At 36.1% G+C, this 27,688-nt stretch overlaps 1 protein-coding gene across 15 annotated transcripts in view; it reads left to right on the top strand.

Moving 5' to 3' along the window:
* The window catches only part of LOC105489431 (StAR related lipid transfer domain containing 6), a 38,310-nt gene that overhangs the window by 7,805 nt on the left and 2,817 nt on the right, over positions 1-27,688 (top strand). For 13 of the 15 annotated variants that reach the window (XM_071085294.1, XM_071085297.1, XM_071085301.1 and 10 more), the window contains 3 exons: positions 17,311-17,437; positions 22,646-22,763; positions 25,081-25,174. In XM_071085294.1, the coding sequence (XP_070941395.1) occupies positions 17,311-17,437; positions 22,646-22,763; positions 25,081-25,174 (339 nt within the window). The remainder of the gene's footprint in view (positions 1-17,310; positions 17,438-22,645; positions 22,764-25,080; positions 25,175-27,688) is intronic. The other 2 variants (XM_071085306.1, XM_071085305.1) reach the window with 1 other exon arrangement.

Raw genomic sequence — 27,688 nt, forward strand, 5'->3', positions numbered from 1 at the left:
AGGGATATAACCATACCTAGAGATGAAATGTATTTAAGAAGCTGAGTGAAATATAAAAGCAAAAGCAGTGGCAGGAAGTGCTTTGCAGGCACTCTCAGTGTCCAGCTTGAGCCCAGGGAAGCCATCCATGACTATATGTCACAGGGGCCCTCAGAGAAGGAAGCCAGTGGAATTAGGGAGGGGTCACAGGGTGAAAGAAACTCCCAACTGAAATTAGGAATAATTTTGATGAGGCAAAAATTTTCTTGAGCAGAATCAGTGGGGTTGGGGCCGCCCGGAGTGCTGCAAATGGGAACTGCTACAGATACAAGTGTGGGAGTCACCACCAACGGAGTGGGCAGGCAGGGAGGGGCAAGTTCCAAAAACCTTGCTTACCTTCTTAGCAGGGAAGCTCATGACCTGGGGCAAAGTCCGAGTAGGGCACTATGGGAGCAAGACCGGCCTCACCAACTGCGTGGGAGCTGGGTGAGACCCTTCCTACCTGCTATCACTTATTTCTCTGCCAAACTATATGACACAGCAGAAGGCAGCCACAGTTGCCTCTATAACATAACCCCATTGGCTGAGGACCACCCCCCTATTCCCCACAGTGGCCACAGCAAGCCCTTCCCAAGGAGAGTCTGAGGCCAGATCTGCCTAATCCTGACCCCACCTTATGGTATTCCTCCCCCCTAGTAATCGAACACAAAAGACAGAAACTCTTGAGAGCTTTATGGCCCTGCCCATTGCCTGAGAAACCAAAATACCTACCCTGGCCAACTTGGGGCAAGCTTAGATCCCCCTACTACTGGTGCTCTCTTGAAAGCACCACCTCCTGGCTGGGGGCCAACTAAGGCCATTACAGCAACTCATGACAGTATAACCCTTATCCTAGGGGAAGACAAGAGCTACTTCCAGGATGTTCCTGGAACATCCTGTCTAACCAGAGGTCCTGAGTGCGTCCACATGACAACTTCACTGCACCATAACCAGCATTTGAGAAAGCCAGCACCCGAAACATATCTACAACCAAGGACTCTCACAAAGTCTACTTTACTTCCCTGCCACTTCCACCAGAGCAGATGTGGTATCTATGGCTGCAGACCTGAAGACTGATCACATTACAGGCCTCTTAACAGACATTCCCCAGCCACAGCCCAGAGCCTTGTAGCCCTGCTGGGTGGCTAGACCAAGAAAAGCAATAACAATCACTTCAATCTGGCTCTCAGGAAGCCCCATCCCTAGGGTAAGGGGGAGATCACCATATCAAGGGATCACCTCTTGGGACTAGACAATCTGAACAACAGGCTTTTAAGTTCCAGAGCATTCCACTGAAATAGTAGACCCAAATAAGAAGAAACAAAAAAAGTAATTCTGGTAATCTGACAAAACAGGGTTCTATAACACCTCCAAAAGATCATACCAGTTCTCTAGCAATGGATCCAACCCAAGAAGAAATCTGTGGGTTGCCATATAAAGAATTCAGAAGGTTGATTATTAAGCTACTCAAGGAGATACCAGAGAAAGATGAAAAGCAACTTAAAGAATTTTTTTCAAAAATACAGGAAATGGATGAAAAAATCTCCAGAGAAATAGATATCATAAAAAAAATCACAACTTCTGGAAATGAAAGACACAGAGAAATACAAAATGTACTGGAAAGTTTCAACAACAGACTAGAACAAGTAGAAGAAAGAACTTCAGAACTCAAAGACAAGCCTTTCAAATCAACCCAATCAGACAAAGACACAGAAAAAAAGAATTTTTAAAAGCTGGGACCAGGCACAGTGGCTCACACCCATAATCCCAGCATTTTGGGAGGCTGAGGTGGGTGGATCACCTGAACTCAGGAGTTTGAGACCAGTCTGGGCAACATGGCAAAACCTATCTCTAGTAAAAATACAGAATATTAGCTGGGCATGGTAGTGGATGCCTGTGCTCCCAGCTGCTTGAGAAGCTGAGATGGGAGGATCACTTGAGCTTGGAAGGTGGAGGTTGCAGTGAACCAAGATCACACCACTGCACTCCAGCCTGGGTGACAGAGTGAGACCTTGTCTGAAAGAAACAAAAAACAAAAAAAATGGACAAAGCCTCCAAGGTATTTGGAATTATGTTAAATGGCCAAACCTAAGAATAATTGGTGTTCCTGAGGAAGAAGAGAAATCTAAAAGTTTGCAAAACTTATTTGAGGGAATAATTGAGAAAAACTTCCCTGGCCTTGCTAGAGATCTATACATCTAAATATGAGAAGCTCAAAGAACACCTGGAAAATTCATTGCAAAAAGATCCTCACCTAAGCACATAGTCATTAGGTTATCTAAAGTCAAAATGAAGGAAAAAATCTTAAGAGCTGTGAGACAAAAGCATCAGATAACCTATAAAGGAAAACCTATCAGATTAACAGCAGATATTTCAGCAGAAACCTTCCAAGCCAGAAGGAAGTGTTGTCCCATCTTTAGCCTCCTGAAACAAAATAATTGTCAGCCAAGAATTTTGTATTCAGCAAAAGTTAGCTTCATAAATGAAGGAGAGCTGAAGTCTTTTTCAGACAAACAAATGCTGAGAGAATTTGCCACTACCAAGCCAGCACTACAAGAAATGCTACAAGGAGTTCTAAATCTTGAAACAAAACCTTGAAATACACCAAAATAGGACTTCCTTAAAGCATAAATCTCACAGGGCCTATAAAACAATAACATACACACACACCAAAAAAGGTATTAAAACAATAACTAGCATGATGAATAGAACATTACCTCACATCTCAGTACTAACATTGAATGTAAATGTCTCAAATGCTTCACTGAAAAAATACAGAATTCAGAAAGGACAAAAATTTATCAACCAAGTATCTGCTGTCTTCAAGAGACCTAACACATAAGGTCTCACATAAAATTAAGGTAAAGGGGTGGAAAAAGATATTCCATGCAAATGAAAACCAAAAGCAGCAGGAATAGCTATTCTTATATCAGAAAAAAACAGACTTTAAAGCAAAAACAGCTTTAAGATACAAAGAGGGACATTGTATAATAATAAAAGGATTAGTCTAATAGGAAAATATCACAATCCTAAATATATACACACCTAACACTGGAACTCCCACATTTATAAGACAATTACTACTAGACCTAAGATACAAGATAGACAGCAGCACAATAACAGTGGGAGATTTCAATACTCCACTGATAGCACTAGGTAGGTCATCAAGACAGAAAGTCAACAAGGAGACAATGGGCTTAAACTAGTAGCATATAACAAATGGACCTAACAGATATTTACAGAAAATTCTTTTTTTTTTTTTTTTTTTTTTGAGACGGAGTCTTGCTCTGTCCCCCAGGCTGGAGTGCAGTGGCGTGATCTCAGCTCACTGCAAGCTCTGCCTCCCGGGTTCCTGCCATTCTCCTGCCTCAGCCTCCTGAGTAGCTGGGACTACAGGCGCCCGCCACCGCGCTCGGCTAATTTTTTTTGTATTTTTAGTAGAGACGGGGTTTCACCATTTTAGCCAGGATGGTCTCGATCTCCTGACCTTGTGATCCACCCGCCTCGGCCTCCCAAAGTGCTGTGATTACAGGCGTGAGCCACCACGCCCGGCCTTATTTACAGAAAATTCTACCCAACAACTGCAGAATATGTGTTCTTTTCATCAGCACATGGAACATTCTCTAAGACCATATGATAGGTCATAAAACAAGTGTCAATAAATTTAAGAAAATCAAAATTACATCAAATATCCTCTCACACCATAGTGGTATAAAACTGGAAATTCCAAAAGGAACCCTAAAACTGTGCAAATACATAGAAATTAAATAATCTGCTCTTGAACGATCTTTGAGTCACCAATGAAATCAAGATGGAAATTTTAAAATTATTTGAACTGAACAATAATAGTGACACAACTTATCAAAACCTCTGGGTGATGCTAAGAGGAAAGTATATAGCATTAAATGCCTACATTAGAAAGCCTGAAAGAGCACAAATAGACGCTCTAAGCTCACACCTCAAGGAACTAGAGAAACATGAATAAGCCAAACCCAAACACAACAGAAGAAAAAAATGACAAAAATCAAAGCAAAAGTCAATGAAATTGGGACAAAAAAAATTACAAAAGATAAATGAAACAAAAAGCTAGTTCTTTGAAAAGAAAAAATTGACAGACCATTGGTAAGATTAACCAAGAAAAGAAGAGAGAAGATCCAAATAAGCTCAATTAGAAATGAAATGGGAGATATTACAGCCGATACTACAGAAATACAAAAAGATCATTCAGGGCTCCTGTGAGTGCCTTTACAGGCACAAGCTAGAAAATAGAGGAGATCAATAAATTCTGGGAAAAAATACAACCATCCTAGATTAAATCAGGAAGAAATAGAAAATCTGAAAGAAAAAAAAAACAATAACAAGTAGCAAGATTGAAACAATATTTTTTTAATTGCCAACAAAAAAGTCCAGAATGAGATGGATTCACAGCTGAATTTTATCAGACATTCAAAGAAAATTGGTATGATCTTACTGAAACTATTCCAAAAGATAGAGAAGAAGGAATCCTCCCTTCATTCCATGAGGCCAGTATCACCCTAATAACAAAACCAGGAAAAGACATTTAAAAAAAGACCAATATTCCTGATTAACACAAATGCAAAAATCCTCAAGAAAATACTAGCTAGCCAAATCCAACAGTATATCAAAAAGATGATATATACCATGATCGAATGTGTTTCATACCCAGGATGCGGGGATGGTTTAACATACCCAAGTCAATAAATGTGATACATCACATAAGCAAAATTAAAACAAAAATTTTGATCATCTCAATAGATGCAGAAAAAGCACTGGACAAAATTCAGCATCCCTTTATGATTAAAATCTTCAACAAAATAGTCATAGAAGGAACTTTCCTCAAAGTAATAAAAGCCATCTATAATAAACCCACAGTCAACATTATACTGAACAGGGAAAAGTTGAAAGCATTCCTCCTGTAAACTGGAACAGAAAAGGATGCCCATTTTCACCACTTCTATTCAACATAGTACTGGAAGTCCTAGCCAGAGCAATCATGCAAATGGGTAAAGAGGAAGACAGACTGTCACTGTTGATCAATGATATGATTGTACACCTATAAAACCCTAATGACTCATCCAAAAAGGTCCTAGATCTCATAATTGAATAAAGTTGCTGGATACAAAGTCAGTATACACAAATCAGTAGCACTGCTATGCAGCAACAATGACCAAACTGAGAATGAAATAAAGAATTCAACCCCTTTTTCAGTCACTGCAAAAAAAGAAATACTTAAAAATATATCTAACCAAGGAGGGTGGGAGATCTCTACAAGGAAAACTGCAGAACACTGCTGAAAGAAATCACTGACTACACAAACAAATGGAAACACATCCCATGCTCATGGATGAGTAGAATCAGTATTGTGAAAATGACCCTACTGCCAAAAGCAGTCCACAGATTCAATGCAATTCCCAACAAAGTCTCATCATCATTCTTCATAGAACTAGAAAAAAAAATCCTAAAATTCGTATGGAACCAAAAAAGAATCCACATAGCCAAAGCAAAACTTAGCAAAAAGAATAAATCTGGAGGCACCACATTAAGCAACTTCAAACTATTCTACAAGGCTCTAGTTGCCAAATACCATGGGACTAGTATAAAAACAGGCACATAGACCAATGGAACAGAATAGAGAACACAGAAATAAAGCCAAATACTCACAGCCAACTGATCCACAACAAAGCAAACAAAAACATAAAGTGGGGAAAGAACACCCTATTCAACAAATGGTGCTGGGATAATTGGCAAGTTACATGTAGAAGAATGAAACTGGATCTTCATCCCTTATCATTTACAAAAATGTACTCAAGATGGATCAAAGACTTAAATTTAAGACCTGAAACCATGAAAACTCTAGAAAATAATACTGGAAAAACTCTTCTAGACATTGGCTTAGGCAAAAAGTTCATCACCAAGAACTCAAAAGCAAATGCAACAAAACCAAAAATAAATATATGGGACCTAATTAAACTAAAAGCCTTCTGCATAGCAAAAGAAATAATCAGCAGAGTAAACAGATAAACCACAGAATGGGGGAAAATATTCACAAACTATACATCCAACAAAAGACTAATATCCAGAATCTATAAGAACTCAAACAAATCAGCAAGTAAGAAACAAATAATCCCATCAAAACGTAGTCAAAGGACATGAATAGACAATTCTCAAAAGAAGATATACAAATGGCCAACAAACATATATTTTTAAAAAATGCTCAATGTCACTAATTACCAAGGGAGTGAAAATTAAAACCACAATGAGATATCATCTTACCCCTGCAAGAATGGCCATAATTTAAAAATCAAAAAATAATACATTTTGGCATGGATGTGAAAAGGGAACACTTTTACACTGCTGGTGGGAATGTAAATTAGTACAACCACTACAGAAAACGGTATGGAGATTCCTTGAAGAACTAAGAGTAGAACTACCATTTGATCCAGCAACCCCACTACTGGGTATGTATGCAGAGGAAAAGAACTCATTATATGAAAAAGACACATGCACACACATGCTTATAGCAGCACAATTTGCAATTGCAATTATATGGAACCAATTAGTGGATAAAGAAAATGTGGTATATATAAACCATGGAACACTACTCAGTTATAAAAAGTAACAAAATAATGACATTCAGAGCAACCTGAATGGAGTTGGAGACCATTATTCTAAGTGAAGTAACTCAGGAATGGAAAACCAAACATCATATTTTCCCACCTATAAATGAAAGCTAAGCTATGATAACACAAAGGCATAAGAATGATATAATGGACTTTGGGGACTCCAGGGAAAGGGTGAGAGGAGGATGATGGATAAAAGACTACACACTGGGTACCGTGTACACTGCTCAGGTGATGGGTGCACCAAAATCTCAAGAAATTACCACCAAATAATTTATCCATGTAGCCAAAAACCACCTGTTTCCCCAAAACCTATTGAAATAAGTCCAAAGATTTTATCATGACCTGCAGGTAACTATCTGGGCCCTGCTAACCTCTCTGACCTCATTTCTGACCACTTCTCTTCATTGTCCCTGTGTTACAGCCACAATGAACTTCTGTTGTTTGAATGCACTGAACTTAAACCCATCTCAGAGCCTTTTTAGTTGCTCTTCTCTTGCCTGGCAATCTATTCCCCAAAATGTTTCCAAGGCTAATGTCATGTTTATTTTCAAGATTTCAGTTTCATTGTCTCCTCTTCAGAATGACCCTAGCCACATGGCCAAAGTTTCCAAATAGACACACACTCAACCTCTATTAACTACACTGTTCTGCTATTATCTTCTTCATAGCACTTTTCACTATATGAAATTTATTTTCTTTGTTTTCTTATGTATTATATGTCTCTCTTATTAGAATACAAACTTGATGAGGATACTAACTTTAATAGTCACCAGACTAGAGATAAATCACTTGTGTTCACTGCAGTATCCCTAGCACTAGAACAGTGTCTCTCACTAAGACACTCAATAAATATTTATTGAATGAATTTATGGACTTTAGTTATATTATACTGGCTACCAAATGGAAAGTTATATATTTTATAACTGCAGTACAAAAAAACCTCAAGATAATTTTTCAACACTTATGCCTTTTCTTAATAATTTGCCACTCATAAAGGGCCTTTTGTGGTTACCTTTAAGCATTTGCCTGAAAGAGGGGCAGTTCTTTGGTTGGAATTTCATTCCTTTCTGCTCTTAAGGGATGAAATATAGACCTACCAGCACACGGGTCTACACATTTCTCTCAGTGTTAGAAGCAGTGAACAGTAATGTCTTACTATATGTCAGGCACTATGCTAAATACTTTTCTTTCATTTTCTAAATGTATTTCTCATATTTCCCACAATGTAAGCACTGTTATTTTCCCCATTTTACAAATGAATAAGGGCCTGTGTAAGTTACTATCTCCAAGTCACCTAGCTAGTGTTAGTGAGACAAAAACTTAGACACCAAGACTTTACCTCAGAGGCTGTACTTTCTTAATCATAATTCTCTCTGACCTCATCAAAACTGTCAGATGTATCTGTGGAATAATGAAGGCAGAGTTTCCAGAGATGGATTCTAGCAGAATGTACGTTTTCTGCCTTTATGCATTTCATGCTTGTTTAGCGTACTACTTTCTCCTCCATCATTACTACTTATTACCACCATCATTACCACCACTACATTTAATCCTCTATTCTACCTTCTGAGGCAGATGTGTGAGACAGTTTGTAAGTTTTATAAATTAAAGCATTCAGGTTTAAACAGGTTGTATTAGTTCATTTTCACACTACTGATAAAGACATACCCAAGACTGGGCAGTTTACCAAAGAAAGAGGTCTAATGGACTCACAGTTCCATGTAGTTGGGGAGGTCTCATAATCATGGGAGAAGGTGAAAGTCATGTCTTACATGGCAGCAGACAAGAGAGGATTGAGAGACAAGTGAAAGGGGAAACCCTTTATAAAAAACATCAGCTCTCATGAGACTTATTCACTACCACAAGAACAGTATGGGGGAAACCGCCTCCGTGATTCAATTATCTTCCACCAGGTCTCCCTACAACACATGGGAATTATGAGAGCTACAATTCAAGATGAGATTTGGGTGGGGATACAGAACCAAACCATATCACAGGTTAAACACTTTTTAAAGTAACAAATGTAATTAATAAAGTTGCTGTGACCAAAATAAAGAGTTCTAACAGCTCAGGATTCATCCTGTTCTACATAATGTGTAGATATATTTGGAGGAACAATGAAAACCCCCCCAGTTTAATATCTTCTTAAACCTGGTTCAGTATCTTCCCAAAGTTAAAATTTTTCTTAACTACAAAAATAATTCAGATATTATTAATATAATAATTTGGAAAGTGTTGTTCAAACTCTGCTGCCATTCCATTTTATGAAAAACTTAAGGGACAAAAAGTTATGTTGTTCAATGATGAATATTGTAGCACTATTTTAAAAATAGAATTTGGGGTTTATATTAGGTCATTTCACACAGTTCTCTATTTCACAAATAAAAAATCAGTAACATCAGTATCATCAATAACTCCACCATTAACATCAGCTGGTTTATAATTAATACTGGGTGTGGGCAGAGCAGGAAATTGGGAAATACATTTATAATGAATAAATACAAATTGATAATTAAGAGATATGATAACAAAATAATTACTGATGACTAGTTTATAAATTACTGAATCATCTTATTTTGGTTTGCAGGTTAGAGCAAGTTATTTAGATAAAATATAGGTTTTCTACCTACTCTAGAGACATTAAGAATTTTTGTTGTAATTGTTTTTATGCAATAGATTAGATGAGAAATAAATCTAGTGTCATTCTCTAATTCAGAAAAAAGAACTTGTGGAACTAATTCACTTTTAACAATTTTATTGAGATAATTTATGTACCCTAAATTTCACCTACTTTAAGTGTACAATTCTGTGTTTGTTAGTATATATACAGAGTTGTACCAGGATCACCATAATTTCATTTAGAACATTCTCCTCACCCAGAAAGAAACTTGTGCCTACTAGCATTTACTTCCCATTATCCAATTCACCCCAGCCCCAGGTGACTAGGTGACAGTTTCTGCCTTTTATATTTGCCTATTCTGGACATGTCATAAAGGAGATCATATGCTCTGTGATCTTTTGTGACTTGCTTCTTTCACAAAATCTTTTATCATGTTTTTGAGGTTCATCCATGTTGCAGCTTGTGTCAGTACGTCATTTCTTTTTATTGCAGAATAATGTTCTATGGTACGGATATGCCACATTTGGTTTATCTATTCATCAGTTAATATACATTTAGCTTCCATCTTTTAGGTATTATAAATAATGCTGTTATGAAATTTGTGTACACATTTTTGTGTGGACATATATTTTTATTTCTCTTGGCTATAGATCTAGGACTGGAATTGCTAGATCATATGGCAATTCTATGTTTAATATTTTGAAGAACTGCCAGACCATTTTAGAGAGTGGCCGCACCATTTTATATTCCTAACAGCAGTGGTTCCAATTTCTCCACCTCTTCAGCAACATTTTTCATATCTGTCTTCTTGATTATAGCTATCCTAGTTGGGTATGTAATGGTGTCTCATTGTGAATTTGATTTGCATGTCCTTAATGACTTGTGACCATAAGCTTCTTATTACATGCATATTGACCATTCATATATCTTCTTTAGATAAATATTTATCCAAACTCTTTTTTTAAAAACTGGGTTGGTTTTTTATTGTTGAGTTGGAAGAATTATTTATACATTCTGGATATGACTTTAGTATCACATATATGATTTGCAACTATTTTCTCCCATTCTGTAGGTTGTCTTCTCACTTTCTTGATGGTGTCCTTTGAAGCACAATTTTTACAAATTTTGCTGAAGTTCAATTTATCAGTCTTCTGTTGTGTTATTTGTTCTGTTGGTGTTGAATTCAAGAACTAATTGTCTGACCCACAGTCACAAAGATTTATCCCTAGGAATCTATGGTTTTATTTCTTACATAAAGATCTGTTGTGATCAGTTTGAGTTAATTTTCTGTATGGTGTGAGGTAGGAATCCAATTCAATGTCTTTGCATGTAAATGTCCAATTGTCCCAGCACTATTTGTTGCAGATTCTTCTTTCCCCATTGCATTGTTTAGGCTCCTTTGTCAAAAATCAATTGACCATATACGTTAGGAGTTTCCTTTGGGTGCTCAATTATATTCAATTGATCTCTATGTCTATCCTTATGTCAATACCACACAACCTTCATTACTATAGCCTTTTAGTAAGTTTTGAAATTAAGAAGTGTGAGTCCTCCAACTTTTCTCTTTTTCAAGACTGTCTTGGCTATACTGGTTCCCTTGCATTTCCATATGAATTTTAGACACTCCAGCCTGGGCAACAGAGCAAGACTCCATCTCAAGAAAAAAGTCAGCTGGGATTTTAACAAAGATGCTTTGACTCTGTAGTTCAATTTGGAGAATTATTGCCATTTTAAAAATATTGAGTCTTCCAATACCTGAACATAGGATGTCTCTGTTTATTTTGAGCTTCTCTAATTTCTTTCAAAATGTTTTATAAGTTTCAGTATATATCTTAAACTTTTTCTTTTTTTTTTTTTTATTTTACTCTAACACCATTCAATGACTTTTGTTAAATTTATTTCAAGGCTTTAATCTTTTCGATGTTATTGTAAATGGAATTGTTTTCTGAATTACTTTAAAAAAATTTTTAATCCCAGTATATAGAAATAAAATTGATTTTTGTATATTGATTTTGTATCCTGAAGCATTACTGGACTTATTAGTTGTATTATTTTAGTGAATTCTGTTGTTTTTTCTGTATATAAAAATCAGGTCATGAAGAGTTTGACTTCTTCCTTTCCAATCTGGATAACTTTTATTTCTTTTCCTAACCTAACTGCCTGGGTTAGTACCTCCAGGACAATGTTTAATAGCAGTGACAAGAGTGGACATCCTTGTCTTATTCCTGATCTTAATAGAAAAGTATTTAGTTTTTCACCATTAAGTATGATGTTAGTAGTAGTGGACTTTTCTTTTTTCTTTTTCTTTTTCTTTTTTTTTTTTTTTTGAGATGGAGTCTCGCTCTGTCGCCCAGGCTGGAGTGCAGTGGCACAATCTTGGCTCACTGCAAGCTCCGCCTCCCGGGTTCACGCTGTTCTCCTGCCTCAGCCTCCGGTGTAGCTGGGACTACAGGCACCAGCCACTGAACCCGGCTAATTTTTTGTATTTTTAGTAGAGACGGGGTTTCACCGTGTTAGGCAGGATGGTCTCATCTCCTGACCTCGTGATCCGCCCATCTCGGCCTCCCAAAATGCTGGGATTACAGGCTTGAGCCACCGCGCCCGGCAGCAGTGGATTTTTCATAGATCCCCTTTATCAAGTTGAGGACATTTCCCTATACCCCTCATTTTATGAATGCTTTATCCTGAATGGGTGTTGGATATCGATTGAAATGATGTGGGTTTGTTATTTGGCCTGTTAAAATTGTGTATTGTAATAATTGATAATTCATAGGGTAAACCAACCTTACATTCTAGGATAAATCCCGTTTAGTCATGGTTTATAATCCTTTTTATACATTGCTAGATTTGGTAGGCTAGTACTTTGTTGAAGGTTTTTGCATATATATTCATAAGAGATACTGGGGTATAGTTTTTTTTTATGATGTCTTTATCTGGTTTTGATATCAAGCTAAGATTTGTTTGGGAAATGTTTCCTCCTCTTTTATTTTCTGGAATAGTTTGTGAAGAATTTATGTAAAACTTTTTCTTTAAATGTTTGATCAGATTCATCGGTGAAGCCATCTGAGCATGGGCTCTTTTTATGGGGATTATTTGGATTACTAATTCAATCTCTGTCTTGTTATAGATAATTAAGATGTTCTATTGCTTCTTAAAGTAGTTTCAGTAATTTGTGCTTTTCTAGGATGTTGTCCCTTTCATCTAAGCTATCTAATTTGTTGACACATCATTATTCTCTTACAACCCTTTTTATTTGTATAGGGTCAGTAGTCCTCACTTTCAGTCTTTATTTTAGTTGAGTCTATTCTCTTTTTTTGCTTAGTCCATCTAGCTAAACATTTATCAATTCTGTTTATCTTTTTCAGAGATACAACTTGTGTTTTTGTTGATTTTCTTATTTTTCTATTCTCAATTTCAGTACTTTCTACTGTAATCCTTATTATTTCCTGCCTTCTGCTAGCTTTGGGTTTAGGTTGCTCTTCTTTTTCTAGTTTCCTAAAATTAAAGGCTAGGTTATTGATTTCAGAACTTTTAAAAAAAAAATAGACATTTACAGCTATAAATTTTCCTGTAAGTACTGCTTTTGCAGCATCCTGTAAGTTTTGGCATGCTGGGTTTTCATTTTTATTTATCTCAAATTATTCCCTAATTTTTCTTTGACTTAATTTTTCTTCTTTGACTTACTGGTTATTTAAGAATGTTTTGTTTAATTTCTGCATATTTGTGAATTTCCCAAATTTCTGTTGTTAAAATTTAATTCCACTGTGATGGAAAAAAATACTGTGTAAAATTTCAATCCTTGAATTTGAGACTTGTTTCATTGCTTGAATGATGGTCTCTCTTGGAGGATGTACCAGATGCACTTGAGAAGAATATGTATTCTGCTATTTTTAGGAGTATTCCATAGGTGTCTCTTAGATCTAGTGTTGTTCAAGTCTTCGATATTCTTGCTGATTTTCTTCTGATTGTTTCGTTCACTATTGAACATGACCTGGGCCTGGCGCAGTGGCTCACGCCTGTAATCCCAGCACTTTGGGAGGCCGAGGTGGGCAGATCATGAGGTCCCGAGATCGAGACCATCCTGGCTAACACGGTGAAATCCGTCTCTACTAAAAACACAAAAAATTAGCCGGGTGTGGTGGTGGGCGCCTGTAGTCCCAGCTACTTGGGAGGCTGAGGCAGGAGAATGGCTTGAACCTGGGAGGGGGAGCCTGCAGTGAGCCGATATTGCGCCCCTGCATTCCAGCCTGGGCGAGGGAGGGAGACTCCATCTCAAAAAAGAAAAAAGAAAATGACCTATTGAGGTCTCTAATTATTATTGTGAAATTATCTATTTCTCCCTTGAGATATGTCCATTTTCCCTTTATGTATTTGGGCTCTATCATTAGATGAATATATGTTTATAATTATTACATCTTCCGAACCGGTTAACCCTTTTATCATTATAATATATCTCTCTTTATCTCTGCTAATAGTTTTTATCTTAAAGTCTACTTCATCTGATACCAGTAGAGTCACCTCAGCTCACTATGGTTCCATTTGCATGGTGTATCTTTTTAAGACCTTTTACATTCACCTATATGTATCTTTGAATTTAAAGAGTATCTTTTGTAGACAGCAAGCATATAGTTGGAACTTGTTTGAGGTTAAAAGAAATACTGTCGACAATCTCTACCTCCTGAGTGGCTTGTTTAATCCTGTCACACCTAATGTTATTGTTATGTGGTTGTATTTATGTCTGTCATTTTTCCTGTATTTCAAAAATTTATTTTGTTTTCTGTATGTCTCATGACTATTTTGTTCCTCTGCTCTTTTACTATCTTTTGTATTAAGTAGGCTTTGTCAAGTGTAACATCTTTAATTCCTTTAATAATTTTTGAACTACATTTTTTGGTTATTTTCTCAGTAATAACTCTAGGAGCTACAATATATATTTTAACTCATCAGAATCTACTGCAGATGTATACAAACTTAATTCCACTAAGATATAAAAGCTTTACTTCTATATAGTTCCAGCCCCTTCCCCAACATTTTGTACTGTTTTTTGTTGTACATATTATGTCTACATATGTTACAAATACCATATTGTTATAATTATTGCTTTATATATTATATTTTAAAGAAGTTAATAGGAGAATACAAACATCCTTAAAGATATTTCTATCTTACCCTTCTAAATACACATATATATCTGCAAGAATACATCTATATAGGAATATAGCTGTAGAAATATGTTCTTTCTTATTTACCATTTCTGGTTCTCTTCATTTGTTTCTATGGATTTGACTTACTATCTGCTGTTATTTTTTTATTCAAATATAGCTTTATTTCCATCCCCCTCTGTTGTGTTTATTGTTAATTATATCTATATGTTATAAGCCCAATAAAATGTTATCAGTATTGTTTTATGAAATTGTCTTTAATCAGTTAATAGAAGAAAGGGGAAGAAATATTTAATTATACTGTCTTGTAACATTAGCTACACACTATTGTTACTGTAACTCTTTATTTGTAAGGATTTGAATTACTATTTTGTGTCTCTTCCTTTCGCCTGAAAAACTTCCCTTTAGTATTTTTTGTAAGGCAGGACTACTACCAATAAATTCTCTCAGTTTTTCTTTATCTCAGAATGTCTTTGTTTAACCTTTATTTTTGAAAGATAACTTGGCTGGATATATAATTCTTTTTTGGTAGCTTTTTTTCTTCAACTCTTTAAATGTCATTTACTTCCTTCTGGCCTCCATTGTTTCTAATGACATGCCAGCTGTCAGTCTTATTATGGTTCCCTTCTATGTAATGCCTTTTTTTTTTAACTGCTTTCAAGGCTTTATTTTTATTTTCACGTTCAGGTTTTTGACTATGATATATCTGGAGGTGGATGTTTTTCCACCTGTACTACTTAGAATTCAATGAACTTCTTGAATGTAGTGTTTTCCTACAAATTTGTAGAAATTTTAGTTATTATTTTATTTCTATATTTTTGTGCATATTTTTCTTTTTCTCTATCCTCTCTTGTTTTTAGAGACGGGTCTCACTCTCTTATCCAGGCTGGAGTGCAGTGTCTGTTCTTTCCTTCTGGTACTCTCAAAATGTGTATGTTGATGTGTTTAATGGCATATCACATTTCTCTGAGGCACTGTTTATTTTTCTCTCTTTTTTTTTTTTTTGCCTGCTTTCCTTAGTTCTTTGAACAGATTTACAATCATTGCTTTTAGTTTTTTGTTTTTTTTTTTAGATGGAGTCTCACTCTGTCGCCAGGCTGGAGTGCAGTGGCGTGATCTCAGCTCACTGCAACCTCTGCTTCCCGGGTTCAAGCGATTCTTCTGCCTCAGCCTCTCAAGTAGCTGAGACTACAGGAACATGACAGAACACCCAGCTAATTTTTGTATTTTTAGTAGAGACAGGGTTTCACCATATTGGCCAGGATGCTCTCGATCTCTTGACCTCATGATCCACCTGCCTCGACCTCCCAAAGTGCTGGAATTACAGGAGTGAGCCACCGCACCCATCCAAATTTTTTACATGATAATTCCAACATCTTTATGTGATAAGGCCCCCTAAAATGTAGTTTCTCCTGCTTGCTGTTTTTCCTAAGTATAGGTTACACTTTTCATGTTTTTTTGCATGACTCACAGTTTTTTGTTGAAAACAACGTTTTAGGTAAAATATTGTAGCAACTCTGGATACTGACTCCATCCACCCATCCTGGGTTTGTGGTTATGAGTTTGATCATTTGTTTATCTGTTTGGTGATTTAACTGGACTAATTCTGTGAAGTCTGTTTCCGCCACAGCCTGTAGCCTCTGATATCTCTGCTCTGACTTTTTACTTGCAGTTATCTTTTAGCCTGGCTTCCCATGGATCACTCCTTGGTCAACATAAGCCATTTTGTGGTAATTTTTACCTTCTACTGTCAAATATGTATGTGGATTGAAGACTGCTTTTGTAATTCAGAGAGTTTTGTGGTTTTGCTCTGGATTTAGCCAGAGACTGGTAGCTTGGAAGTTTTGTCACCAGTCTCTCCTCAGACGGTGCAGCCTTCAGCATACACAGTCTTCTAGACCCAGCTATGAGTATATTTTATTTTACAGTGGATAGAATAGATTATTTTCCCATCAGTGATGCATCAAAGGTTGTACTATACTTATGTGCCTGAGTCAGTAAGGCATCAGCTCTTTGCTAATCAATCTGAATGTGGCTTGGGGAATACTTACAAGTCTGCATTACATCTTGCCCTGATTGGTACTGAGTAGGAGAGCCTGTGCATAAACACAGCCATCCAGACCCCAGGGATGAGTGTGCTCTTAGTGGGTCACTTTAGCTGTATGTTCTCTGCTTCTCTCTGTTAAACTTCTGGCTGGTCCTCTTTGTTTCTTTGTTGCTATTAGTTTTATGCAGCTATTAACCTTCTAATTGTTCATGAACGAAAAAATAATTTCTGCCTTACAGCCATATAATATAACTGTAATTTGTACTTTTCTTACCTTTACAAAGTGACTGGAAAATGAAAGATTAGCCACTGAGTGGACACCCTAAATCAGGGGTTGGCAAAGTTTTTCAGTAGAGGGACAGAGAGTAAATACTTTAGGCTTTGCAACTCATATGGTCTCTTGCAACTACTCATCTCTGTCATTATAGCACAAGAGCACCCAGAGTTAACATATAAATGAATGAATGTGGCTGTGTTTCAATAAAGCATTACAGTTGACCCTTGAACAATGTGGGAGTTAGGGGTGCCAACCCACCGTGCAAAAATCCCATTGTAACTTTTGACTCCCCAAAAACTTAATAACTAATAGCCTACTTATAGAAAGATGAATTTTGAAATAAGGTATTTATTGCAATGCATATTTAAATAAACCTTGCTACTTCCAATTGAATATTAATGTATTGAATTGCTGATAGTACCTTTAAGTTTTCTTCATTGCTTTTTGCTAAATTAGCCTACCTTTATGCTTTGAAAGTATTACATTTTCAGCTTAGACTAAACTTTGTAAGCTTTGGATTTTCTTGATTTTGTTAACTGTAGATATCGTGTTGAAGGGATAATTCCAGAATCAGCAGCTAAACTATCTGATTTCCTCTACCAAACTGGAGAGAGAGTTACATGGGATAAATCATTGCAAGTATACGATATGGTACACAGGATTGATTCGGTAATTTGTTGTTTAATACTGGACTTTTAGAACATTAATATATTTTTAGTTTATACCTTAGTGAGTTGAGTTTATTAAAACTATGTTATGTAGACACAGTATTTTATAGTTTCAAATTGACTTGAAGTCTTTAGAAAAGCTTTAAAACTTCCCTACTTTCCAAGAGTTTAATTCCAATTAGCTTTATTCTGCTTGCAAATGCATTATTACATTTTGAATCTGGTAACCTCTCTTGCAATGTGTGCCGTTTGTTATAAGGGAACAGAACTCAGGGATTCACCTCCATTACATGGAAAACAAAAGTTAAGTATGTCTTATTGATGGGAAGTCTGTACATTTATTTTAGTCATATTACATTAGATATTAGGATACTTACAATCATAGCAGAAGGTGAAGGGAAAGTAAGCACATTTTACCATGACAGAGCAGGAGAGAGAGGGAGCAAAGGGGGAGAAATGCCACACATTTTTAAACCATCAGACCTCATGAGAACTCACTCACTATCATGAGAACAGGAACAATGCAGACACATACCATAAGGACTTAAAGAACAAACGGCATATAATGTTTAAGAGTAGGTGTATGAGTCCGTTCTCATACTGCTATGAAGAAATACCCAAGACCGGGTAATTTATAAAGGAAATATGTTTAATTGACACACAGTTCCACATTGCTGGGGAGGCCTCAGGAAACTTATAATCATGACAGAAGGCAAAGGAGAAGCAGGCACCTTCTTCACCGAGCAGCAGGAGGGAAACCACCCCTATGATCCAATTATCTCCACCTGGTCCCGCCCTTGACATGTGGGGATTACAATTCAAGGTGGGATTTGGTTGGGGACACAGAACCAAACCACATCAGTAAAGATAAAGTAAGGAAATAACATTATATAGAAGGTTGAAGTTTAGGAACACTTTCAAATATATTATCTCAGTTAAATACATACAAAGAGAGAGAATAAAAACAAAGAGAAAATAAAGGTAACTGGAGTAGAAATTTGAGAGAAGAGAGACTGTGAGAGGAAAGTATGGTTTAGAGAGAGACAGAAGAAAGGATCAGTATGAGGTAAGGGCAGAATGAAAGCTCAGGAGGAGAAAAAATGAATGAAATGACAGGAATAATGATACATGGCAAAAAGAGGTTGCATTAGTCTGTTTTCACACTGCTATAAATAACTACCTGAGACTGGGTAATTTATGAAGAGAAAAGGTTTACTCGATTCAGTTCTTTTTTTTTTTTTTTTTCCTGAGATGGAGTCTTGCTCAGTTGCCCAGGCTGGAGTGTAGTGGGGGGGTCTTGTCGCACTGCAAGCTCCGCCTCCCAGGTTCACGCCATTCTCCTGCCTCAGCCACCCGAGTAGCTGGGACTACAGGCACCTGCCACCACACCTGGCTAATTTTTTATTTTTTATTTTTTATTTTTTTTAATTTTTAGTAGAGACGGAGTTTAATCATGCTAGCCAGGATGGTCTTGATCTCCTGACCTCGTGATCCACCCGCCTCGGCCTCCCAAAGTGCTGGGATTACAGGCATGAGCCACCGTGCCTGGCTGACCCACAGTTCTATAGGCTTCACAGGAAGCATGCATGACTGGGAGGCCTCAGGAAATTTACAATCATGGCAGAAGGTGAAGGGGAACACCTTGGCATGAGGTAACAGGTAACTCTTCTGTTACCATGGCAGAATAGGAGAGAGAGGGAACTAAGGGGGAGGTACCACACACTTTTAAACCATCAGATCTCATGAGAACTCACTCACCTATGAGAACAGCAATTGGGAAGTCTGCCCCATGATCCAATTACCTCCCACCAGGCTGATCCTCTAATTCAACATGATATTTGGGCAGGGACACAAATTCAAACCACATCACAAGTAGAAACAAGGATGAAGAAGTGGGATAAGTGATTCCAAACTTTGGTCCAGCACACTATAGATATCTCATTTATTTATTAAGGCCATTGTAAAAATAACCACCTGGGACTGAGCGCAGTGGCTAACACCTGTAATCCCAGAAATTTGGGAGGCAGAGGCGGATGGATCACCTGAGGTCAGGAGTTCGAGACCAGCCTAGCTAACATGGTGACCCTGATTCTACTAAAAATACAAAAAATTAGCCAGGCGTGGTGACATGTGCCTGTGACCCCAGCTATTTGGGAGGCTGAGGCAGGAGAATCGCTTGAACCCAGGAGGCGGAGATTGCAGTGAGCCAAGATCATACCATCACACTCCAACTTGGGCAACAAGAGTGAAACCCCGTCTCAAAAACAAACAAATAAATAAATAACCACCTGAAGGGATGGAGGGATGATTCTCCTCTCTTCCAGTAATATGTCCATTCCAGTTGTTTGTGTTTTCTCCATCTTAGGAAACCTGTTTCTGGGGGAATCCTGACTTTGTTCCAAACTCTCCCAGGCTGATGTTTATGTTCTTTTGACTAATTAATTCACTTCACAAATACTTCACACTTCACAAATACTTTTTGAGCAGCTACTGTGAACTCCATACTGTTTCAGTTCACTAGGGACACATAAGAGAAGAAGACAGAAATTGTCCCTGCTTGCCCAAAACTTATATTCTCACCAGAAGAGATATAATAAACAAATAAACAATTTGTTAAAACTTATCGGATAATGAAGGCTAGGATTGGTAAGAGTAAGTGTTATGAATGATAATAGTAGAGGCAATAACCAGGAGAAATTAATTTATAGCTAGAGAATTGGGAAAGGCCAGTCTGAGTGAGAGACATTAGAAACCTGGGTAACAAAATGGAGGTTGGGGAGATAGACATGGAAAGATCTGGGAGAGAGTAGCAGACACAGGGGAAAGCAAATACAGAGGTCTTGAGGTGGAAAGAGTTTGGCAGTGTTTAATCAGAAGATAAACAAGATCTGTGGGGTTTGACCATAAAAAGCAAGGAGAAAAGTGGTTAAGAGGTAGAGGTTAGGCTGGGATCAGATTCTGCAAAAGTATCAAAGGTCAGGGGGAGAAGTTTGCTATACATTCAGTGGGAAGCCATTGGTGTGTTTTAAGCAGGGAAGTGACTGATTTGATTTACACTTTTAAGAGACAGCTGCTGAAAGAAGCATGGATTATAAGGGGGTAAGAATGAAATCAGCACAAACAGTTATGAGGCTATGAGAGTAATCTAAATGAGACATCATGGTGGCTTGTGCTAGGGTTGTAGACATGGAGAGGGAGGTAAGTCAGGAAACCCAAAGATACAGAGATAGAGTCAATAGGGCTTACTGATGCAGGCAGAGAGGAATCAGATAAGTCTTCTAAAACTGGATTGTAGTGAAATTGCACAAATAAATTTCCTTTGGGAAATTAATTGAACTACCTCTTAAAATAGGTGAATTCATGGTATGTATATTATACTCAATAAGCTGTTTTTAAAAATGAGTCCTAGATTTTTGGCTAATAGTAGCTTTATTTAAAAGAGATGAGAAACGTGAATGATGGAATGAAACTAACTTTTATGATTTTCACAAATGATTGCATTTGTAAAATTTCAGATCACTAGGCCTTTAGTTCTTTAAGTCTCCAACCTGTATTTCATTTATCAAACAAAAATAAGTAAATAAATAAATAAATAAATAAATGTCCCACATATGTGCCATCAAATTATCATTTATTTAGAACTCCGTAATTTTACCTACTTTTATTAAACTCATCTTAAAATCTAGGAGAGAAGAGTTGTAGAAAAGCCCATGAAGGTAAATCTGTTTCATCTTGTAGAAAGTCCTTGATCTTCATCTTGTAAATCAGTTTTATTTTGTAGAGAGGAAGTGCCTATCCACAAAAAACAGATGTCCATGATCTTCTTGGGATTTGAACATTCAATTTGAGAACCACTGGGCATCACAAATAAAAATCCAAAAATTTAACTATTTCATTCATCGTTTTATAATACTAATCATACAGTTCGATTAGCACTTCAGGTATTTCTATTGTTGTTTCAAGCCATATGGTATAATAGAAAGAATACTAGACGTGACATCCAAAAACCTGAAAACAAATTCAGAGAGATTTTGTGACTTACTCAAGGATAGTGCAGCCAATATGTGGTAGAACGAGGACTTGTACCTGGTCTCCTAATTCTAAATTAGAATTATTTTCCCTTTCTGTAAAGATTTATAGTATTCATCTCCAGGAGTATGTTTTATTTACTTATTTATTTTTATAATTATTATTCTTTTTAGAGATAGGGTCTCACTCTGTTGCCCAGGCTAGTGTGCAGTGTTGTGATCAAAGCTCACTCTAGCCTCAAACTCCTGGGCTCAAGCGATCGTCCTACCTAAGCCTCCCAAGTAGCTGAAATTACAGGCATGTGCCACCATGCCTGTTCAAGGATGTGTCTTAACTGCCTCCTTTTCAACCTATTGGTGAGGGAGAGAGTCCCACTCTAGGGTTATGGGGATGGTCAAACACATAATACCCACCAATGGACAAGTGAAGTAGATTGAAGTTTATTAATCATTGATCACAGACCAAGAAGGGAGAACAAACTATGTGACACAGGGCAACATAGGAACAGAGTGAACACCTAGGGGCTGTGGGAGGCAGCTTTTGTGTCAACAGGGTAGAGTGAGCCCCGGTTCCTGCAGAAGAATGTGATTGTCTTGTTTGAATGATTCCATGGGCCAGCAGGGAACTGAGACCACTAAACAGGGATAAATAGTAACCGTGCTGGTCCTGTTAAGAAGGAGGATTGTTTGGCTAGGGGATCTTATCTGCAGGAATGAAGAGGGAAAGGAATGTGTAGTTAGGCCATTCAAGACCAACATTGGTCTTTAATTTTAGACCTTACACTACAGGGTGCTAAATCAATGTATTTTTCAGAATATATTACTTAACCTATGTGGAGTAGTAGAAATAGTGCTATATGGGGAATCAGGAAACCTAGATTCTATTTCTTTACTTATCTCTAGTTGTGAATGTGATTTAATCTGTTAGGCTTCAATTTCTCCATCTAAAAATGGAAAGAGTAGATGATCTCAAGATTGCTTCTTGAATTTTCTACACTCATAGATTTAATGCTCCTTTAACACTCAAAATCCAAGCTGATTTGGTGATGAGGTCTTAAAATTTCAAAGCACTGCTTTTTCCAAATGGAGGCCAATCATATGCAATAAAATTTGGGAGGGAAACAATACAAAGAATAGATATTAAATAATGGTTGTTTTCTTTATGGTTTGATTTGTTGCAGGACACATTCATATGTCATACCATTACACAAAGTTTTGCCATGGGCTCCATTTCCCCTCGAGACTTTATCGACTTAGTGTACATCAAGCGCTACGAAGGAAATATGAACATTATCAGTTGTAAGTTGAAGCATTTTGCCCATATCTTGGAATTACTATGAACCATTAATAAATGTTTTCCCTTTATTCACAGCTTCAAATAAATTATATTTATAATTATTTCCTTTTTAAGTTTACTCAGTAGGATCAACAAGTACACGTATCATGTAGATATGCCTGTGACACTCCGAAGGTGCCATTTATATAATGGTCAATGTTTACAACATCTCTTAGACTTTTGTAGCATATATCATGTAGCAGTGAATATAGATAGATACTTGTAGCCTAAAACTTCAAGTATACGTTTTTAAAATCCGAAGAAACAAAATTAATTGTTAGATATGATTTTATATTTGAATTGCTTATAATGAGCATATCCAGTAACTGATAAAACTGTTAAAGAAATTTCCACTAGATGGCTCTTTACATAAATGTGCTTTTATTTCTTTTAGAAACTGCAGGTTTTGATATATACCTATCCCCACTCCCAAATGTGTCACTCTGTAAAATGCATATGTGTAATTTTCTAACTTGCATTATTGATCAAAATATACCATTCCATACCATGAGGATCTATGGACTCAGATAACTTAAGATAACTGACGGTGAAGGAACTTTGGTAGCACAGTGGCATAGAGCCTGTTTTTCTCTATAATTTGGATTAATTTCACTATTCCTACTTGGGACCAAGGACAATTACATTTTGTTAATTATTATTTCCCAGCAAGATTTCAGTTCCTTCGAGATATCTTTAGTACTCTAATTTTCAGAGTCCAGACTGCGTCGTAGCACTCATTCAAACCCAGTTAGCTCTTTCTTCAGCATGCCACTAAGGGCTGATGTTCATAATGTTCATATATGTTTAGTTGTCTCATTTTTGAAATGAGGGCACATATAATGTATTCATGGCCTACAACATAAAATAGTCTGTCTAAACAGATCATACATCTGTTATTTTCCACATTTTGAAAGCAGACCATTTCTATATAATTATTAGTGATCAGAGGGAAGCTAAAAAAGAAGTAGAGATTAAAAACAACTAGAGGTAATCAACCTCTAGTTGATAGTGATTTGGTGCACAAATCACTATTGAATTTGCTTTACAAGTTTCCATTGAATGAATTTTCGATCAGTACTCATAGTTTTCTTAACATTTCTTTTTTTTATCCTACCCTGTACCTTGCTATAAGCTAAATATTTTGCTTGCATTATCTCACTAGTGAGGAAACTGAAGTTCATGGAAATTAAGCAGTTAAGAAATTAAGTTACATAGCTAATAAGCAGCTAACCCAGAATTAAAACTCAGTTCTTTCTGATTTTCCAAAATAAGTGCTAACTACCACACCATATGCTTCATAAAAGACCCATACCTGTTTGTAGACTACAACAGATTTTTTTTAAAGAAGACAAGCAGAATTTCCATATTTCAAACAGAGAAAAAATCTTTTATAATAACATCACTTCTGGCAGTACTATTATAGGCTCTGTCAAGATAATGATATAAGTCATAAAAATGGAAAATTTATTCAACAACTCTAGTCTCCAAGTTAGTGTTTTACATTGTATTTCCCATGGAATTGATTTGCTTATGTTAAAATCATATCAGAAAATCCATCTTCTCTGATAAGAGCAGGATTCAGTTGCACAGAATAAACACATATATGTTTTAAAATATTTTTAGAAAGAGTATATATATATTATCATAAATTAAATCATAAACCAACCCCCTCTGCATTCACATAGAATACAGATACTATGTTGCATAATTCTAAAATAAACTCTACTGATTTTCAGTTAGAGTTTGAAGTTAGTTACAGGGAATTGCAGAAGGGAGCATTTTAAAATATCGTTATTGACAGACCATCTAACCACTTCAAATATTTTACTTAAAAAAAAACCATGATTAACAAAAAAATCTATGAACCCAGGACCCTAGTAGAATAGTTTTCACCCAAAGCCAGTTAACGGTCTTCACTCAAACCCAGTGAGACTTAAGTTAGTTATAGGCATTAACTATTTTCTGAGATTTGAGCCATCTTTTGCTTCAAATCTCAGAAAATAGTTCAATGATACTTTTAACCATTTTTCTTGTATACAGAAGTTGACAGCATCTTTAGAAATACTAGCAGGAAAAAATTTAAGAGGACAATAGTGCTGATACTGGTATTTTCTCAATTTTGGCTTCATATGTGCAAATAAACATTCACATATATAAAACTAATGTTAATGCTATTAACCAACTTAAATGCTATATTATATATTTTTTAAAATATGCTGCTGGAAATAATTTTTCCTCTTTATGAAATAGGTTTCATTTTAATTTTTTAAAATCTCTTAGCTAAAAGCGTGGATTTTCCAGAATATCCTCCATCTTCAAATTATATCCGTGGTTATAACCATCCTTGTGGCTTTGTATGTTCACCAATGAAAGAGTAAGTGTTATTTGCACTTATTTATTTTAACAGGTTTTTTAGTTCAACTTGTGATTTAGTTCAAGATTCCTGGCTCATCAGTAGAAATACATACCAGCATATTCTGTTGGGGGAAAAAAAAAACTGCCCCTAAATATGATTTTTAAAATAACTTCATATAATCATTTTCATTTTAAGTATAATCAGAATGGATACTTCCCTATAAAGTATGATCTGAGGTTTCTGAGAACAATCAAACACACACAAACATTTCCCAGCAGTTAAGCTTCCTTGATATTTTCTATTTCTCCATTAGAGTCATTTCTGTAAATTATTAAGGAACTTTTATGAATTAAAAATAAACTTTCCTAGAATTATAACACACATTTATCAGTAATGAATGCTTTACTTTGAATGAATTCTTCCCAATGGACTACTTACTAAGAGCAGATACCTGCAAAATGAGATCCAGTAGGTACATTCAGATAAAAGAAAAGCTGAAGAAATCAGAGATGAGTCACTGCCTAAAGGTGGCCTTGGGATAAAATGGCAGCATAAAATATACATATTTTGTAAAAGCATATACTCTAATTCAATGTATATCATTTCATAAGTTCCTTAAGTTTTAATGTTTGCTAAATGATTTTTTATTGAGTAAAAGATATTGGCACATGAAAACAGATGCATTGGTTAGATATAAATGTTTCAGTACAAGAAAAAAAATGTATGTGAAGGAAGCCCAAATGAAATTAAATTTTGGACCTGTATTCCTTAACATTTCCTCTACTGAATTGGAAAACTAAAAAACCTCACAATTATTCACGTTGATGTACAGGATTGTTGATACAGATAATAATAACAATGCGTGGTCTTTCTACCCATTTGTCAATTTTGAATCTAGGGCCAAGATTTTATTCTCCATAGCAGGAGAAAACAAAACAAATGAAGGGTAATTACACCAATTCAGCAAGGTAATCAACCACTGGCACGGACTATAGTTGGAAAATTTTACACCTTAAAGCGTGCTTCACTGGCCAAGTCCCCTTCTTGCACCTTGTCAATGCAGAAGTGCACTCCAGTAAATATTAGAAAGGCTTTCTTATGTGTGTAAAGCCATTGTAAACACAAAGAAAGATTTAAGACCATAGAAACTACTAGTAAGGACAGCAGTTCCCATTTATCCATGGAGATATGTTCCACGACCCCAAGTAAATGTCTAAACCCATGGATAGTACCAAACCCTATGTATACACCATGGTTTTTTGATCTCATAATCAAGGAGGCTACTAAGTGACTAATGGGTGGGTGGCCTATACAGCCTAAATACGCTGGTAAAGGGATGATTTCACATCCTGGGTGGGACAGAGCAGGATGATGTAAGATTTCATCACACTACTCAGAACAATATGCAATTTAAGGCTTATGAATTTTTCTTATTTCTGGAATGGGTTGACCTTAGGTAAATGAAACTGCAGAAAGTGAAACAGAGGATAAGAGGGAACTACTCTGTTCTCAATCTAGCCATTTGAGGCACTGTAAAAATAGTCTAAACCTTGCATGGAGAAAAGTATAAGAAAATGGACACTCACGCTATTTGTTGGAACGGTCGTCTTCCTTGAAAATTTTATAAAACTATATTCTCCCTTGCACATTTTTAAGTTGACATTAAAATTTTTCATAGGGATTACATTGATGAAAAGTAAATTACATTGATGAAAAGTACAATTCCCAGCATGTGCTAAACATTGACTTTTTAAAAAAAATGGTTATATCATCCTTATAAACATATCCAGTAGATTATAAATACCATAACTTGAAACCCACCATTAAATTATTCACTTTAAAATAAATACAACTTTTAACAGTCAGAAAACTTACATCATTCCTTTCCTCCTTGAACTCACATTTTTATTTTTCCCCTCATATAATTTTATTCTAATAGAATATATTTTATGGTTTGAATTATTTCATAGTCATCCTAATTCTTTGCAAAAATGACATGTGTTTAAAGTTTTAAAATTTGTTTTACTTCCCATAACTCTACTGTCTAACAACTACAAATATATATATGCCTTCTGGATTAAGTTATCATTACATATTGATCAAAATTAAAAATATGTTTATATATAAATATTAAACATAGTGCAAACTGTTATTAGAAACACATATTTTATTATTAGCAAAACTGAAATAGCACTTACTATGTGCTAGGCACTGTTATAAACAATTTGCATATATTGACTCATTTGATCTTCAAAGTAACCCCATAAAGTAGGTAGTATGACTGTGCCCAATGGGCAGGAAAGAAAGTGGAAGCCCAAAGAGATTAACTATCTGAAGGTTATATATAGGTAATAGCAAAGCTCAGTTTCAAACCAAGGCAGACTAGTTCCTGAGTCCACGCTTTTAACCATTACACTCATTTCATTTAACTGTGGGTGTATATTACTGATAAGACAGCATTCAATATCAAGTCTAGTGGTGCTTTCATTTTAAGAAAACTGAAGAAAATTTATTAACATAAATGTGTTAAAA

The sequence above is a fragment of the Macaca nemestrina genome, chromosome 19 (genome assembly GCF_043159975.1).
Source record: "Macaca nemestrina isolate mMacNem1 chromosome 19, mMacNem.hap1, whole genome shotgun sequence".
NCBI lineage: Eukaryota > Metazoa > Chordata > Mammalia > Primates > Cercopithecidae > Macaca > Macaca nemestrina.